Source organism: Camellia sinensis, chromosome 9, assembly GCF_055761805.1.
Source record: "Camellia sinensis isolate YWXY chromosome 9, ASM5576180v1, whole genome shotgun sequence".
Classification (NCBI taxonomy): Eukaryota; Viridiplantae; Streptophyta; class Magnoliopsida; order Ericales; family Theaceae; genus Camellia; species Camellia sinensis.
Window position 1 is genome coordinate 32,303,372 of NC_138969.1, and position 19,687 is coordinate 32,323,058.

Here is a 19,687-nt window from a genome sequence, read left to right on the forward strand (position 1 = left end):
TTGTTTTTTTAGCAGTTTTTTTTGTTAATCTTGTATATTCATATATATTGAACTTGTTTTAAAATTAACCAAAAAAAAAAAAAAATCTTGTATATTCATGTATATTGAACTTGTTTTAAAATTAACAAAAAAAAAAAAAAAACGATTCCCTTAAAAGAAAAATAAAAAAGTTTAGAAAAAAATTCACTAAAGAATTTCTTCGTTTTTTTATTTTACATCCTTTCAAGATTGGACTAATAGGAAAAGTAAAAAAGTTTTGATACAAATTTTAAAAATAAATAAATAAATAAAATCACTAAAAACAAAAGGTTCAAAAAAATAAATAAATTGTACAAACCTTTTTAACTTTTACCAAATAAAGACAATTACAAATGCTTATATCAAACTCAAATTAGCTATAAAATATATATATATATATATATAGCCTGCATCTTGCAATTATTTTTGTTTATTAAATAGACACAATAAGTCAACAACAATTGAATACTACACAGTCAACTAAATTAATAAGTGTGAGGGAGAAAGAAGAAACTTTTCCACTAAACCGATATGACAAAAAAGTAAAGTGGTGTCATTTAAAAAAATCAAAAAATAAAAATTTTAATTTTTAACTGTATTGACAAAATAGGCATCAGTTTAGTTTGGGAATTTTATCCAACATTTGGTGTTGATACTTTAGAAGATTGCGGTCTTGTTTGGTTTGTATTTGAGAAACATGTTTTGAGATAAAAAGTACGAAAATTTATTTAGTTTGGCTTTTTTTCAAAAGATGTTTTGAAAAATTATTTTGAGAGAGAGTTTTGGAAAAAGTGGTTGATTTGATGTGTATGAAAGAGAGATTTGTTTGAAAAATTTATAAACCAAACAAGTTTTGAAAAAAAGATTTAGGAAAATTTGTTTGGTTTAATTACTTTTGAAAACTTATTTGTAGAGAATTTTTTTAAAATTTTTTTGAAAAACACAAACCAAACAAGCCACATTTTTATGTGTACATCACTTTTGGGAATCTATTCAAACGCTTGGTGTGTTTTATTAAAATAAAATATGGGTTGATGTCCAATGAAATCTGTAAAAGAAGAGATCAGTGAGACAATCAGATGATGGACTAGTCACAACAAAAGAGTCGTCTTAACCCTCCCCATGTATTTTTTGAGTAAAAATTTAAAAAAAAAAAAAAAAATTAAATGAAATGTAAATAAAATATAAATATATTTTACTTATTTTTTTATTTTTCTTTTTAAATTTTTACTCAAATTTATGATCTCAACACAACTTAAGAAAAATTAAGTCTGTCTAATAGGAAAAAAAATTATATATGGAAATACAGAGGCAGGTTGGTCATTCTTGGATAATTTTTTTTGTTTATACATAAAATTCAGACACACAAACACATAATAAAATAATAATAATAATAATAATAATAATAATAATAATAATAATAATAATAGGAGAAATCACCAAAAAAAATAAATAAATAAGATTTTGATCTTTGTAACAAGAATTTTTTATTTTGTCAATTTAAACCCTAAATTTTTTATTTATTTTTAATCTAAACCATTTGCTTATTTTTGTTCTAAAAAAATATATTTTAGACATTAAACCAAATATAAGTATATATAAAATGTCTAAAATATATATTTTCATTAGGTTTAACGATTAAAATATCATTTTTTCGTCGATTTTATTTAACAAAAATAAGCAAATAGTTTAGATTGAAAATAAATCCAAAATTTAGAATTTAAATCGATAAAATTAAAATTTCAAAATTTATTTTGCTATAAGGGTCAAATTCGATTTTTTTTTTGGGTAATTTCTCCCCAAGAAATGTGGTAGCAGCATTGTTGTAAATATAAGAAATCTTTATAGATTTTTTTTTTTTGTTTTTATAACAAAAAAAAAATGAAAGGTCTCAATTGTGCCCTAATATAAAAATTTTGAATGAATTTTTTATTTGTATCATTACTTTTTTTTTAAAAAAAAAAAAATTCAAAGTGAACATATAAATTTATCTATCTTTTTTTTTTTTCTTTAAATTTTCATATTCAATAGGAATATTGTTTTAAAGATCTTGCCGAATCAAAAAGTATAACTTTTATTGAAAGCGAGATAACAAAATTTTAGTTATGAGATTTTAAAATTTTAATACAGCACATGAAAATTTTCTAAAATTTTGGTTATGAGGAGAGGAATGGTTGGTGGTTCGAAAGTGATGGAGTCGATTAGTCACTCTTTAAAATCGGACACCAAGTTGTGAAAAAATAAAAAAAAAAACTGATGGGCCAGATAATCTGTATATCAGATTATTTATGACCCAAAATCCCAATTAAAAATGCCCTTACAAACGTTCAGTATGTTTGATTTTAATTTTTTGGATTCAATTTTTTGAAAATTGAATTTTTTTTTATTTTTAGTGAATATTTTTAAAATTTTAAGCATTTTTTTTATTTTTTCAAATACACCTTATTTAGATGTATCTAAAAAGTAAAATATTTGTAAAAAAAATTTAAAAAATCAATAAATATACAAGAATAAGAAAAATGTACTAAATTCTCGTATTTTTAATGAATTTTCTAAAAAAATTCATAAATATTTATAATTTTTAAATGTATTTATATTAGATATATCTAAAAATTAAAAAAAATTACTTAAAATATTAAAATAATTTAGTAAAAACTAGAAAAATTGGAAAAATAAAAAATCTTAATCTTCTGACAAGTGAATCCTAAAAATTCAAACTAAAGAAGCTTATTGAGTGTTTCCATTTATATAAGTCTTTAGAAGTTATGTTAAAAAAAAAAAAAAAAGTCTTTAACGGTGAGCTACCCGGTGGGTGGTTATCGGAAAATCTCTCCAACGGTCAAGTTAGCACTCTTGTAGGGAAAGAAAGAGAGACATGACAAAAGACAGATCGAGCTCTAGGTAATCAGAAATTCAGACCTGTTGTATGGAAGCGCCACTCAGTCTATATAGCCTCTGCACGCACCACTCTGCTCATCCTTTTCTGGACGTGTGGATGTACTGCCCTCTCTATTCTTTACATGTGTAGCCGTCGATACTGTCAAACAACATTGGCCAAACTGCTAAACGGTATTGACGCACACCATTGGCGGGTTTTCCTCCTCGCAATACAGTTGAGCCACGTAGCGGCTCTTGTCGTACTACCCATGACCCGTCACAAGGTTGTTTACCAACTTCCATCAATTGGCTCAACTCTGAGTTGTCTAATCGGTCAACCGCAACTCGGCCAAATGTTGCTCGATCCATATAGAGGATGGTGTCATTAGCTCGAACTATCCTTAGGTCGGCCGATATCACATATAGCCCGGTCCTTTGTTTGGTGTAAATTCCCCTCAATTACACACAGCTCGGCCCACACTTCTCGACCGAGCACATGCATAGCTCGGCCCATTCTGCTCATTGGATTTTCCCCTCTCAATTGCCCCTTAATCCCATCGGTTGCAACCTGATTGAGATTACTTTATTCCTGTATAATCTTCATTTTAGCTCGATTTGTCATCAAGCTTCATGATAGCTCGGTCAAGTTTCATCACTTGTTTTCGGGCCTGCGCTGCACTACTGCAATAATCTTCATAGCTCAAATTTTTCGAAATGTTTTTCGATTTTCGTGTCAACCACTTAACCAGGTTAGCTCGGCAATTTACTTCTCGGCGAGCAAAATCAGCTTCGTAACTTCATTGGCGAGAAAAATCAGCTCAGCAAAGAACCCTAAGATCGGCAAGTAGGGTCAGCTTGGCGACTTGAATCTTGGCGAGCAAAATCAGCTTGGCAAGGAATTCCAAGGTCGGCGAGCAAAGTCAGCACGTCGACTTGCTTCTAGGGGAGCAAAATCAGCTCGGCAAGGAACTTCAAAGTCGGCGAGCAAAGGTTAGCTCGGCGACTTGCTTCCTGGTGAGCAAAACCAACTCGGCAAGAGACTTCAAGGTCGGCGAGCAAAGGTTAGCTCGGCGACTTGCTTTTTGGTGAGAAAAATCAGCTCGGCAAAGAACTTCAAGGTCGGCGCGTAAAGGTCAGCTCGGCGACTTGCTTCTTGGCGACCTAATTCAGCTCGGCAAAGAACTTCAAGGTCAGCAAGCAAAGTCAGTGCGGCGACTTGCTTCTTGGTGAGCAAAATTAGCTCGATAAGGAATTCTAAGGTCGACGAGCAAAGTCAGCACGATGACTTGCTTCTTGGCGAGCAAAATCAGCTCGGCTGAGCAAGGTCAGCTTGGCGACTTGCTTCTTGGCGAGCAAAATCAGCTCAACAAGGAACTCCAAGGTCAACAAGCAAAGTCAGCGCAGCGACTTGCTTCTTGGCGAGCAAAATCAGCACGGCAAGGAACTCCAAAGTTGGCGAGCAAGGTTAGCTCGGCAATGAATTCTGAAGTTGATCAAAACCATCAACAACCCTCTTGCCGAGCAAAATCTACCCGGCAAGGAATTCCAAAGTTAGCGAGCAAGGTTAGCTCGGTGACTTGCATCTTGGCGAACAATATCAGCTTGGCAAGGAACTTCAAGGTTGGCGAGCAAGTTTAGCTCGACAACTTGCATCTTGGCGAGCAAAATTAGCTTGGTAAGGAACTCTAAGGTTGGTGAGCAAGGTCAACTCGGCAACTTGCATATTAGCGAGCAAAATCAGCTAGGCAAGGAACTCCAAGGTTGGCCAACAAGGTCAACTCGGCAACTTGCTTCTTGGCGAGCAAAATCAGTTCGGCAAGGAACTCTAAGGTTGGCAAGCAAGGACAGCTCGACAACTTGCTTCTTGGCGAGTAAAATTAGCTCGGCAAGGAACTCCAAAGTTGGCGAGCAAGGTCAGCTCGACGACTTGCATCTTGGTGAGCAAAATCAGCTCGGCAAGGAACTCCAAAGTTGGCAAGCAAGGTCAGCTCGACAATTTGCTTCTTGGCAAGCAAAATCAGCTCGGTAAGGAACTCCAAGGTTGGCAAGCAAGGTCAGCTCGACAACTTGCTTCTTGGTGAGTAAAATCAGCTCGGCAAGACACTCCAAGGTTGGCGAGCAAGGCCAACTCAGCCACTTGCTTCTTAGCGAGCAAAATCAGCTCGGCAAAGAACTCCAAGGTTGCGAGCAAGGTCAGCTCGGCAACTTGCATCCTGGCGAGCAAAATCAGCTCGGCAAGGAACTCTAAGGTTGGCGAGTAAGGTTAGCTCGTCAACTTGCTTCTTGGCGAGCAAAATCAGCTCAGCAAGGAACTCTAAAGTTGGCGAGTAAGGTCAGCTCGGCAACTTGCTTCTTGACAAGCAAAATCAGCTCGGCAAGGAACTCTAAAGTTGGCGAGCAAGGTCAGCTCGGTGACTTGCATCTTGGCAAGCAAAATCAGCTCGGCAAGGAACTTCAAAGTTGGCAAGCAAGGTCAGCTCGGTGACTTGCGTCTTGGCGAGCAAAATCAGCTCGACAAGGAACTCCAACATTGGCGAGCAAGGTCAGCTCGACAACTTGCATCTTGGCAAGCAAAATCAACTCGACAAGACACTCCAAGGTTGGCGAGCAAGGCTAGCTCGGCCACTTGCTTCTTGGCGAGCAAAATCAACTTGGCAAAGAACTCCAAGGTTGCGAGCAAGGTCAGCTCGGCTATTTGCATCCAGGTGAGCAAAATCAGCTCGGCAAGGAACTCAAAGGTTGGCGAGCAAGGTCAACTTGGCAACTTGCTTCTTGGCGAGCAAAATCAACTCGACAAGCAACTCTAAAGTTGGCGAGCAAGATCAACTCGACCACTTGCTTGTTTACGAGCAAGATCAGCTCGGCAATGAATTCAAAAGTTGATCAAAACCATTAACAACCCTCTTGCCAAGCAAAATTCGCCTGACAAGGAATTCCAAAGTTAATCAAAATCATTAACAAACTCTTGCCGAGCAAGATCTGCTTTGGCAAGGAAAGAATCCCAAAGTTGATAAAAATCCACCAACCAAACCTCTTGCCGAGCTAAATTCGTCTGGCAAGGAATTCCAAAGTTGAACAAAACCATCAACAAACCTCTTGCCGTGCAAAATTCGCTCGGTGAGGAATTCCAAAGTTGGCGAGCAACGTCTGTTTGACAACTTGCTTCTTCGCGAGCAAAATCAGCTTGACAATGAATTCTAAAGTTGATCAAAACCATCAACAACCCTCTTGTCGAGCAAAATTCGCCCAGTAAGGAATTCCAAAGTTGATTAAAACCATCAACAAACCTCTTGCCGAACAAAATTCGCTCGGTAAAGAATTTTGATCTTTCCATCAAAATAATCGTTAGTTGCCCTTGGACCGCGCTAAATCTGCTTGGTAGGACGAAAATACAACATTTCTCAAAAAATGATCTACTTGTTTCATTACGTCAATAGTAGAAAGGGGTTACAAAAGTAAACTAAGAATAAAACTTCATAATGGCAATATTCAACATTTCGGAAATAGATCGGCCATTTATATTTTGTGAGTTTTATGCCCCTTTTCCTTGGTCTTCTTACTGACGTCTTCCAAAACCGAACTCCCTAGATCTCTTCCATGGTTGTTTGCACGGCCATCCTCTTGTCCGACTGCTTGAATCTTTTCCTCTACTCTCTTGTCCTCTACTACTGGACTTGCCTTCACGGTAGCTACGGTTGCATCATCTTCAACTCGAATATACTCATTAATGTGTTGCATGAGCAGTTCCATGGCTAGTAGTTGATTCATTGTGAGTGAGTCTCTCAGTCTATGTCTGATTGGAAGACCGTGCCTATACTGAGTGATTCTAAGGTTGGTTGGGCAATCAAGGATCTCGTTGAAAGTCTCCCAATACTTAGCGTTATACGCCTTCAAAGAGTTACCCGGCTCCATCTTTATTCCCAAGAGATGGTCAACTTCCTTGAGTGTTGTGGTGTTTGTCTTGAATCTAGTGACAAATGTCTCTACCAACTGTTGCCCTCTCTCGATACTTTCTTCCGGCAGCCTCTTGAACCAATTCAGGGCCAACTCGCCCAAACTCGATGGAAAAATAAGGCACATGAGCGCATCGTTTAGCCTGTGCCCAGCCATAACCTGCCGGAAGTGGCTTACGTACATGTACGGATCAGTCTTTCTGTCATAGAGCGTGAACTTGGCTGATGGAACTCAGGGGACAACGGTGTGTTCTCGATCTCTACGAAAAAAGGGGTGATGCTTAGCCTTGCCAACTCTCTGTCAGGTGGCGTGTGTGTCGCCAAGTGTGGTGGTGGCATGGTGACCTCTTCATTGGCTGGCCCCCCTACAATGCAAGCATCTTCTGCACTTCCTGTCGGTAAGTGTGCTCCTCTAACACATTCCTCAGGTCTTTCAAACGGTCAGAGTGTGAATATCCCGATGCCGTCGTCGGACGTAAGGGGTGGTAACTGCTGTCCAGCGTACGAGATGTCGTTGCTCGGTGACGTAGTCTCAAGCTCTGAAGCATCTCATGATGGAGAGTGAAGGAGTGCGGTGTCTATTCTGACTGCCGAAACGACAAGAATGGGCGTGCTCACTGTGGTTCCCCACTCCAATAACACCCTTTCTCTTCATCTAGCATTTCATGGTCTCAATATCCGTCGCAATCCGTCGTTATCTTCTTCGTCTCTCAACTTGTCTTCTAGGTGCTGAGTGTGTGAGTCTCGCCGTCGGTGACGCTCTTTTGGGCTGACAGAATGCCCAGAACTCTTTACACGCTTGTCTCGCGCATTTCTGGGAAGTCCTTGTGCAAAGGTCTTCAAATCGGCCATCGTTGGAATGGCGGCAGGCCATCTCTGCGTCGAACGGACTCTGGCATGATGCCGTCAATGGCAGACAGCGGAATGTCGTCGTGGTTAGCCATAAAAATGATCGGAAAAGCTTATAGGACAAGGTTTTGTCTGTCGGATTCCCATAGATGGCGTCAATTGTACGGGAGCCAAATATCTGACGTTATCCGTACTCCTTGTGTCCAAGCTGCGCTTCCTTCCGGATAACCTGAGAACATAATGACGGTGAGCTACCCGGAGTGTGGTTGCCGAAAAGCCCCTCCAATGGTCAAGTTAGCACCATTGTAGGGAAAGAAAGAGAGAGGAGACAAAAGACAAATCGAGCTCTAGGTAGCCAGAAATTCAGACCTGTTGTATAGAAGCGCCACTCAGTCTATATAGCCTCTATGTGCGCCACTTTACTCGTCCTTTCTTGGACGTGTGGCTGTACTGTCCTCTATGTTCTTTACACGTGTACTCGTCAATACCGTTAAACAACATTGGCCAAACTGCCAAACGGTATTAACGCATACCATTGGCGGGTTTTCCTCCTCGCAACATAGTTGAGCCACGTAGCGGCTCTTGCCGTGCTACTCATGACCCGGCGCAAGGTTGTTTACCAACTTCCATCAATTGGCTCAACTCCGAGTTGTCCAATCGGTCAACCGTAACTCAGCCAAATGTTGCTCGGTCCATACAGAGAATGGTGTCATTAGCTCGAACTATCCTCAGGTCGGCCGATTTCACATGTAGCCCGATTCTTTATGGAAGTAAATGAGATGTGGCATGTCAGAAGGAACTAGAACTGGATGATAGGCTCAAAGGGAGAATGACAGATAATAGTACCAGTGGTGGGAGACAGAGGGACAGTAGTGACTTCCAAAGGAGTACAAATAAGAGGCATTCTTGGATTGATACAAATGCTAGTGATCCATGTTCATCAAGTAAAAGAGTAATCCAAGATTCCTATGCAACAGAAGATGAAGTTTTGAAGGATGAAGATATTGATGAATTTCTACACTCGAGGTCTCTCTCTCTCTCTTTCTCTCTGTAACGCCCTCAAAATAAGACATATGACGATTATGCATAAGATCCATAAACATAATAGAAAAGCTACATTTTATTTATCAGAGTCTTCTTCACAGATGATAATACATGTTAGCAACAAAATAAATACCCTACGGGCTTACATCTTTCCAAGTAATAGCTTGGTTATAACAAAAGAGAGTCCTAACTCTATATATAGAAAGCCCTCGGCTTGAATTTATATTTAACACAAAATACAAATAACAAAACGGAGTCTTTAACTCCTAAACCTCTTAAACTAAGATCTTAGAGGCGGCATATCACCTGCACCTGAAACATGGTGTCCCAAGTAGGGTGAGCCAATGCCTAGTAAAGATATGCTCAACAGTATATGAGAATTAACTAAAACATTAGCATCCGATAAATGTTTAACGCATGTAAACTACGTACATCCTTTCCATAACCAATCAACATTCACATCCATATTCCAAACCACTTCCATTTATTTATCCAAACCAATTCATTAACATAGATCATTATTACCCAAACAATTCAAGATGAGACTACAACTCATATTAATAACACTTCAATCATAAATATCATTCAAACATTTCCATTTTCTTGCAATTTTACGGAACTACGTCTGAGGGAACCGGCACCCAAATAGATATAAGATTTCGGGACTTTCACCCTAGACACTCCGGCCAACTTAATTATCAATAGAGTTCATCCCCTATCTCCTCCCAAACAATGGAATACATCTCCTATCTTCTCCCACACAATGGAGTACATCCCCTGTCTCCTCTCATATACAATGTATTTAACACGTCGTCATATACAATGATCAATTAAATCACATATTCAATGTTTATATCCAACCGTCATATTTAATGACATAATCCAATTGATTAGTTTCAATTTACCTAATCATCATGCAGTTTCTACAACAATCATGACTATCCTCCACCGATAACTCAAAACAGTTATTTCTAAACAGATAAATAAATTTCTCAATAGATAATTTATCGCATTTTCCATAGGTGAGCGATTCATTGATCCAACTACACCATCTAATCACAATTTCCTCCAATTTCATGATTCTCAAACCAATTTCACATTTCCACATTTATTTCATGATTCAACCAATAATTAATTCAATTCAAAATAGGACATTTTCCTCCAATTCTCAAATATTGCACTCAAGGCCAAATTTTTTCCCATTATACACAAATAAGCTATTTTCAAGACCCCACATACATATAGAGCCCAAAAATAGAAAACCCCTCTTTTACTATTTCAAACTCAAAACCCTAACTTCACCCAAACCAACCATTTATACAAAATGACCAATATTTATGTTAAAGCTCATAGTAATGAGTAGATTATCCCTACCTCAAATGGAGAAGCTCAAAAGAAAAGAAGGAGAAACTTGAAAGTGCTCCAAATCCAAACTTTTTCGGATCAAAAGATAGCCCACGCAATGCTCTAGCTTTTTAACAAAGGGAGCAGGGTAGAATAACCCTAGATCAAGAGTATTTGTAGAGAGAAGGGGTATTTTAGAGAGAGAAGCTGTCGATTTAGGGTTTTGGAAGAAGAAGAGGTTCAAAAATGGTGTAAAAACACGTTGTTGCAAATTGATATATGCGAGGCTCGCTCGAGCAAAGGAGATGTCGCTTGAGCGACCAGACACAACAAAGGACCTCACTCGAGCGCAAGAAGCGTCGCTCGAGCGAACAATGCGAAGCTTCAGGTCTGCCATTTACGCAGACGCACGCTCGAGCAAAGGAACACAAAACATAGGGCTTGCTCGAGCGCAAGAAGGCTCGCTCGAGCGAAGAATACCAACCTTCAGGTCTTCACAGAGACGCAGATGCACCTTCGAGCGCAAGAGTTCTCGATCGAGTGAAGAAGCCAAAATCTGGACAGCAACCACTTGCACTAACTCACAGCCCACCACCTTCTCTGCCTCAACCCTACTTAGGGCATCGACCACAACATTGGCCTTTCCCGGATGATAATGCAACTCGAAGTCATAATCTTCTATGAACTCCATCCACCTTCTCTGCCTCAAATTCAAGTCCTTCTGTGTAAACAGGTACTTCAGAATCTTATGATCCGAGAACACCTCGAATCTCTCACCATACAGATAGTGCCTTCAGATCTTCAACGCAAATATCACAGCTTCTAACTCTAGGTCGTGAGTAGGGTAGTTCCTCTCGTGTGTTTTCAACTGACGTGAGCCACAGGCTACTACTTTCCCCTCTTGCATCAACACACAACCCAAACCCTCTCGTGAGGCATCACAATATACTGCATAACCCAAACCCCTCTCCGGAGTAATCAAGATTGGATCGGTGGTAAGTCTAACTTTAAGCTATTGGAACGAATTTTCACAAGTCTCATTCCACACAAACTTGACCCCTTTCCGCGTCAATCTAGTCAAAGGCGAAGCTAGCCTGGAGAAATCCTTTACAAACCGACGGTAATACCTGGCCAACCCCAAAAAACTACGGATCTCAAAGAAATTCTTAGGTTGTGCCCAATCCTGCACTGCCTCTATCTTGGATAAATCTACAGTCACCTTTTCCTCGGATACCACATGGCCTAAGAATTTAACCTCTCTTAGCCAGAACTCACACTTCCCAAACTTAGCATACAGCTTATGGGCTCTAAGAAACTCAAGCACCGCTCGCAAGTGTTGCTCATGCTCCTCCTCAGAAGGTGAATAAATCAGAATGTCGTCCACAAGGACGACTATGAAACGATCTAAGAATTCTCGAAAAATCCAGTTCATTAAGTCCATGAACACAGCCGGTGCATTGGTAAGCGCAAAAGGCATCACCAGAAATTCATAATGGCCATACCGCGTATGGAATGCCGTCTTCGGAATATCCTCCTCCCTGACCCTCAACTGATGGCAACCCGATCTCAAGTCTATCTTAGAGAAACAACGGGATCCTTTCAACTGATCAAACAGATTGTCTATACGAGGCATAGGATACTTATTCTTAATCGTAACTTGGTTCAATTTTCGATAATCAATGCAAATTCTCAAAGCCCCATCTTTCTTTTTAGCAAAGAGGGCCGGTGCTCCCCAAGGCGAAGTACTAGGGCGAATAAAACTCTTATCTAGCAACTCCTGGAGTTGAATCTTCAACTCACTCAACTTGGCTGGGGCAAAACGATACGGTGCCATGGAAATCAGTGCCATGCCAGGCACTAGGTCAATAGAGAACTCAATCTCTCGATGGGGTGGTAAACTAATAAGATCCTCAAGAAAGACGTCCGAGTACTCACAAACCACTATTGACATCTTAGTCCGAGTCTCATCACACTCACTACTCATAAAGCTAGCGAGAAGACAACTAAGCTCACTTCGCCCTCGCAGATCATACACTGATGGTAAAACCCTACCAAACCGATCTCCCAAGAACTGAAAACAATCTCCGCTCAAGGTACATACAGTAACCTTCTAACAGTAGCAATCTATAACAGCCCGGTATGACAATAACCAGTCTAGACCCAAAATCACATCAAACCCAGGCATTTCTATCACTACAAAAGAAAATGAAAGTCGGCGATCGGCGACCTCTATATCACAGCCCCAACACCCTTGTTTCAAAACCATCTCCCCCCCAATAGGTGATACCACACAAATAGGAGATGCTAACTGTTCCAACTCCAACCCCAAAACAAATACAAATGCAGAAGATATAAAGGAATGAGATACACTCGTATCAATCAACACATTAGCAACCGAGTTACAAAACAACAAGGTACCTCTCACAACAGATGGAGCCGGTACAAGATCTGGCGCTGTAACAGCATGCACGTGCCCTGAAGGTCTCTGATCTACCTGCTCACTTGTCGGAGCATAAGGCTGCTGCATAGACTGAGTTGAAGAGGCTTCCTGATTGGCCCTCGAGGCCTGCATTGACTGTGCTGGCTGGTGACTCTGTGTTTGTCTCGAGTGAGACACACCAAGTGTGCCACCCAACTGTGGGCAAAACCTTTTCAGGTGCCCCGCCTGCCCACATAGATAACAAGTGAACGGATGGCCTCTACCCTGACTCTAGCCCTGAGAACGAGGCGAAGAAGATGCTGCACACTGCCCTCCTCCTCTCTGTGGGCAAGCTGGAGACTTGTGGCCTAGCTGACCATATTTGTAACAAGTGATGTCTCCCTGACCGCCTCTCCCAGAACCCAAACTTATCACTGGAAAGGTAGATCTCGAATGCACTCCCTGGGACTACTGAGGGCTAGAACCCCTTTGCCTCTTACCGTTCCCCTGACCATCCTGACTCCTTCTGGAGCCCCTCATCCTCTTCTCCTCTGCATGCATAATGGTCTCAAAATGGCAGCAACCTCCACAAGGCGCCCATAATCTCTAATCATGGAACCGGCAACCCTAAACATGAGTCTGGTCCGCAACCTCTTCTCAAACTCCAAACATCTACGCTCCTCGGTCGCCACCAACTTCGGTGCAAACTTAGACAAGCTAGTAAAAGTAGCCTCGAACTCTGCCACTGGGGTGTTCAGCTGCACCAACTTGGAGAATTGATCTCTTAACTTCTCCCTCACCATTGCAGGTAAGTACTTGTCCTGGAAAGCTTCAACAAAGGCCTCCTAAGTTCTTCCGATGCGCCCCAGCACATACTTCCACCACTGACCCACGTCTCCCTTCAGCTGGAAGGACGCCAAGGTCACTCTCAGACCTTCATCTTCGATACCAAGCATCTTAAATGTCTTCATCATTTGCTCTAGCCACTTGTCAGCCTTCAGTGGCTCTTTAGGATCTCCCAAAAACTCGTTCGGATTCGACCGGAAGAACTCCCTCTTCAGAAAGGTAGGCCCTACCTTAGCTGCCTGGGCCTGGACTTGATTCTCAGCCCTAAGAATGTCCCTAAATTCCCTCAATACTCCGGCTATTTCACGGGCTAAGGTGCCCATGGCCTGCTGACCTACTGGCTCGGCCACATTGGCTTGACCAACTCCTTCCTCCTGTGCCGGAATCTCATCCGGTATAAGCATCTCCTGCCTCCTAGGCCTACCACGCCTACCACCACGATCTTGTTCTGACATCCTAATAAAGGTAAAAAAAAAGGATTAGCACATTCACAAATGTGCCGAAGCTATTCCACTCACGTCCTAATACGATGGACAACAATAATTAACTCCACTTAAGCACATAATCACATAAACACTTACGATTTTCATTTCCGGATAATGACCGTCCCGTGGCGTAGCTAAAGTTCTAGCTAGAAACAGCAGTGATCAAGTGCCTTTCCAACAGGACTCCTAGAAACCCATAGACCCGATCAACATCCTAGAAACTAAATCCCATACCCATATAATCACATAAACATGTTATCACATAAGCACATAACATTATACTTAAGTCTCTAACAAGCGAGACAAACCCATTATGGTACTAACCACTTCCCACATACCCAAAGTATTCAAGCCCGGTACGCTCTAATATCAAGTTGTAATGCCCTCAAAATAAGACATATGACGACCATGCATAAGATCCATAAACATAATAGAAAAGTTACATTTCATTTATCAGAGTCTTCTTCACAGATGATAATACATGTTAGCAACAAAATAAATACCCTACAGGCTTACATCTTTCCCAGTAATAAGTTGGTTACAACAAAAGAGAGTCCTAACTCTATACATAGAAAGCTCTCGGCTTGAATTTACATTTAACACTAAATACAAATAATAAAACGGAGTCTTAAACTCCTAAACCTCTCAAACTAAGATCTTGGAGGCGACATATCACCTGTACCTGAAAAATGGTGTCCCAAGTAGGGTGAGCTAATGCCCAGTAGAGATATGCTAAACCGATATGAGAAATAACTAAAACATTAGCATCCAATAAATGTTTAACACATGTAAACTACGTATATTCTTTTCATAACCAATCAACATTCACATCCATATTCCAAACCACTTCCATTTATTTATCCAAACCAATTCATTAACATAGATCATTATTACTCAAACAATTCAAGATGAGACTACAACTCATATTAATAACACTTCAATCATAAATATCATTCAAACATTTCCATTTTCTTGCCATTTTACGGAACTACGTCTGATGGAACCGTCACCCAAATAGATATAAGATTTCGGGACTTTCACCCTGGACACTCCGACCAACTCAATTATCAATGGAGTTCATCCCCTATCTTCTCCCAAACAATGGAGTACATCCCCTATCTTCTCTCACACAATGGAGTACATCCCCTATCTCCTCCCAAACAAGATACATATACAATGTATTTAACACGTCGTCATATACAATGACCAATTAAATCACATATTCAATGTTTATATCCAACTGTCATATTCAATGACATAATCCAATTGATTAGTTTCAATTTACCTAATCATCATGCAGTTTCTACAATAATCATGACTATCCTCCACCGATAGCCCAAAACAATTATTTCTAAACAGATAAATAAATTTCTTAATAGATAATTTATCACATTTTCCATAGGTGAGTGATTCATTGATCCAACTACACCATCTAATCACAATTTCCTCCAATTTCATGATTCTCAAACCAATTTCATATTTCCACATTTAGTTCATGATTCAACCAATAATTAATTCAATTCAAATTAGGGCATTTTTCCCCCTTTCTCAAATATTGCACTCAAGGCCAAATTTTCTCCCATTATACACAAATAAGCTATTTTCAAGACCCCACATACATATAAAGCCCAAAAATAGAAAACCCCTCTTTTACTATTTCAAACTCAAAACTCTAACTTCAGCCAAACCTACCATTTATACCAAATGACCAGTATTTATATTAAAGCTCATAGTAATAAGTAGATTATCCCTACCTCAAATGGAGAAGCTCAAAGGAAAAGAAGGAGAAACTTGAAAGTGCTCCAAATCCAAACTTTTTCGGATCAAAAGATGGCCCACGCGATGCTCTAGCTTTTTAACAAAGGAAGTAGGGTAGAATGACCCTAGATCAAGAGTATTTGTAGAGAGAAGGGTATTTTTAGAGAGAGAAAGGCTGTCGATCTAGGGTTTTGGAAGAAGAAAAGGTTCAAAAATGGGGTAAAAACACGCTGCTGCGAACTGATATATGCGAGGCTCGCTCGAGCGAAGGAGTTGTTGCTTGAGCGACCAGAGCGAATAATGCGAAACTTCAGGTCTTCCACTCATGCAGGCGCACGCTCGAGCGTAAGAGAGCTTGCTCAAGCGAAGGAACACAAAATACAAGGCTCGCTCAAGCGCAAGAAGGCTCGCTCGAGCGAAGAATTCCAACCTTCAGGCCTTCACAGAGACGCAGACGCAGACGCACGCTGGAGCGCAAGAGTTCTCGCTCGAGCGAAGAGACAAATACCCAAGGCTCGCTCGAACGCAAAATGCCTCGCTCGAGCAAAGAAGCCAAAATCTGGACAATAACCACTTGTACTAACTCACAACCCACCTATTCCAAACTCACCTAATACGTCCCAAAACTCAAATACAAAGAATTGAAGGATGAAAATATGACATAGACAACAACATACAACCACAGAACCCGAGTCCGGAACACAACAAAGGTCGGGGTAAAACCTGGATCGCTATACTCTCTCTCTCTCTCTCTCTCTCTATATATATATATATATATCTGTGTGTGTGGTTTATTTTTGAGGCACACAATTCCATCTATTGGCAATTCATCATTGAACCTATTTTCTGGACAGGTTCATCTAAAGCTATTGGGACTGGTTTGGTGATTAATTTGGTCTCTAGTATTAATACCTACTCCTACGGGTGCTTAAAGACTGCAGCTACTGCTGTAATACTTCTTGTGCTCATATAGGTGTGCTTAATGATTGCAATAACTGTTGTTGTGCTGCTGTAATGGACATATGTTGCTACTATTGTCATACTTTTGCTATAGATATATGTTACAAACTTAAACAAGGCTGTACTTACAAGCAAAGCACTTACAATTGCTGATTGCAAGGCTTTTCACTCAAGCCTATGATCTTAAATTCCATGTTGTTGTGCCTTGTCTTAACCCTCATATTTTTTAGCATTTTCTTAGCCTGAACATGTTTAATCAATTACGGTTTCAATTCACAGATAATAAAAATAAAATATAGAACAAACTACCAATAATTGGTGGTGGTGGTGGTGGTGGTGGTGGTGGTGGTGGTGGTAAAGGAGGGGACCCAACTACCTCTTTCTCCATCTTTTACTTAAAGCAGTAACCTAGAAGATTCTAAGACAAGCCAAATACACAAACAATATGTTTAAAAAAAACAATGAATTACCAACTCAAGGAACACAATAAGATCCAACTAAATGAGTTCGAGGAAGAAATAAAACTATTAAAATCCCTAAATGCCATGCTACCAAGTAAAGAATGCCATGAAAGATGTTTAACAAAAAAATCTGAACAAGTTCTATGAAGCAAATAACAATTTATGATTAACATCCCTAAATGCCATGCTCCAAGTAAAGAACATAACATGAAACACAATTCAAAATTTCATCTGATCGCAATTTACACCAATAGTCCTGAAGTTATCCTGTTGATTTTGCAAATAATAATCAGATGTTAGTGTCAACAATTTCATGATGTCTAGAAAGCATGAAAAAGAAACTCACCGAAACATATATAAAACAGCAGGCATGAAATATTTGTAATGCAGGACAAATTTTCAAGGCATTGGCTTAGACACCTTTTCAAAAGATTACATGAATGAACTTACAAAAAAATAAAAAATAAAAAATAAAAAAAATAGAGAGAGAATGAGAGAGAGAGGATCCTCTATAGAAAACTTTTCTCCAATATCTTTCGTCCATCCATCCACACCTCTATAACCAATTGCACAAGTATGCATAATATATTTTCTTTTGCTCCACATCTAAGACAAAGTTTACACAGTTAAATATATCATTATCATCAGGTGCAAAAAAGAGCCATGAAGGCTACTCAAAGTGACGATTATAGCAGTTCAAACCAGTAACAAAGAAAATATCATCTGATAGTAGTTCAAAATAGTATTCCATGATAAATTCAGGCAAAAGAAATCCTACCAAAATTAAAAAAAAAAACGAAAAAACTTATATATTTTTCTTCAATCCATTCACACATCTCTAACATTGATTACAAAAGTAAGCATAATCACTTTTTCTTCTCTTCTGAGCTAAGACAAATTGTACACATCAAAATGTACCAATGCTCATCAAGTGTGAAAAAGCCAGGAATGGCACACACACAAATGATGATTTGAATAGGGTTATAGCATAGACACTAGAAGGATATCTAATACTAAAATATGAATTGTGAAGACAACAACACATTTTTAATCAACTAAACCTAATATCCCTAAATAATTTTCCCTAACTGAGAAAATAAACCTTTTATTTTTTTCATGAATTCTAATTTTGATTTTGATTATTACTTTTTTTCTTAGTGTCTTTTTCAGCAACTTGAACTTTTGGATGTAATCAAATTCAACCAAGTTGATTGTGGTTTTGGCTTTCACTTTATCCTGAATAATTAACCTCTCTTTTTTCTCATTTTAACAAGGAAAAGTCTGACTATTATAGAATATAGATTTATACACACACACACACACACACACACACACACACACACACATATATATATATAGAACCAAAACAATAAACTCAATATCAGAGAGCACACATACACATGTATGTATATATATATATATCAAATAGATTTTGTGTAGTGTTCACCCATGAGCGAGATCTGTTCTATAAGTTACAAATTTGAGCGAGATCTGGATGATGTACTCGATGATTTTGTTTATTATACATATATATATATATCATATATAATAAAAACTTACAAATCTGAGTGACCAATTGAGCAAAATCTTCAAAATCGAAACTCAGTTCCAATATATGATCTGCAACAAAATAGAGTAGCAACAAAACAAGCAAGATATCAGTTCTAATGTATAAATTCTTCAAAATCTGAATTGGCCAAAGGACTAAAATCAAAACTCACAAAAATCGAAAGAGAGGATAACCAAAATCAGAAGAAATTAGGGATTTGAGAGAGAGAGAGAGAGAGAGAGAGAGAGAGAGAGATGAAATATAGAAGCTAATGCCTTTTTTTTTTTTTTAGATAGTGCCGACTATTGAGTTCAAAAATCAATATATAAAATAAAATAATGTATAATTTGGGTTTATTAGGGACCAATTAAAATTGTAGGTAAAAGTGATTGATCATTTTACAACCAAATAAACTTGTCTAAAAAATGCAATAACATGATTAAATATATATATATATATATATATTTTAAATTTTTTCATTTTGTCCTTAAAAGTATAATTTTTACAGACAAATTATTTTTGCTCCTAAAAATTTGTCCCTAAAACCTTAATTTCTTGTAGTGACATTTTTTCCAATCAAATAGTTCAGGGATTATATATCACAAAATTAATAGTCCGATTGATTACAATCTCCTTTTATCCAGTCTATCTAGACAAACATGGACTAAATGTGTCTATTAACAAAGCTAATTAATTACTAGTATTTCTTGCATGTACAAACATACATTTTTATCACTAAAAATATGTGTGAAAAGGAAATGGCATGGGAACATCGTGGGATGTAGTTTGATAGAGGTACCAACCCTGAATGTGGACTCAAATCAAGGCCAAATCATGCAAAAATCAAATTTTAGGAAATGCAAAATCCAGTAATGGCTTGAATTCGACAAGCTATGTGCTCAATTTTTTTTTTTTTTTTTTTTTTTGGGGGGGGGGGGAGGGGGTAAGAACCTTGAGTTATGAGCTCAAGACTAAGCCCTAAGAAGTTGCAAACATATAATAAAATACCAAAATATGAAATTTCAATTCCTTAATAGCTACCTTCACTAAACTAATATTGCAATCTCATATCTACGTTGTTAAAGAGATTACTTTATAGTGAAATGCCTATAAATTTATTTATA

At 38.7% G+C, this 19,687-nt stretch overlaps 1 protein-coding gene across 1 annotated transcript; it reads right to left on the reverse strand.

Annotated features, from left to right (window-relative positions):
• Positions 1–6,411: 6,411 nt before the first annotated feature.
• LOC145799333 (uncharacterized) lies at positions 6,412–7,005 on the reverse strand. The gene has a single exon (XM_082888890.1). The coding sequence runs from the start codon at positions 7,003–7,005 to the stop codon at positions 6,412–6,414; it is 594 nt and encodes a 197-aa protein (XP_082745016.1).
• Between the last annotated feature and the right edge of the window lie 12,682 nt (positions 7,006–19,687).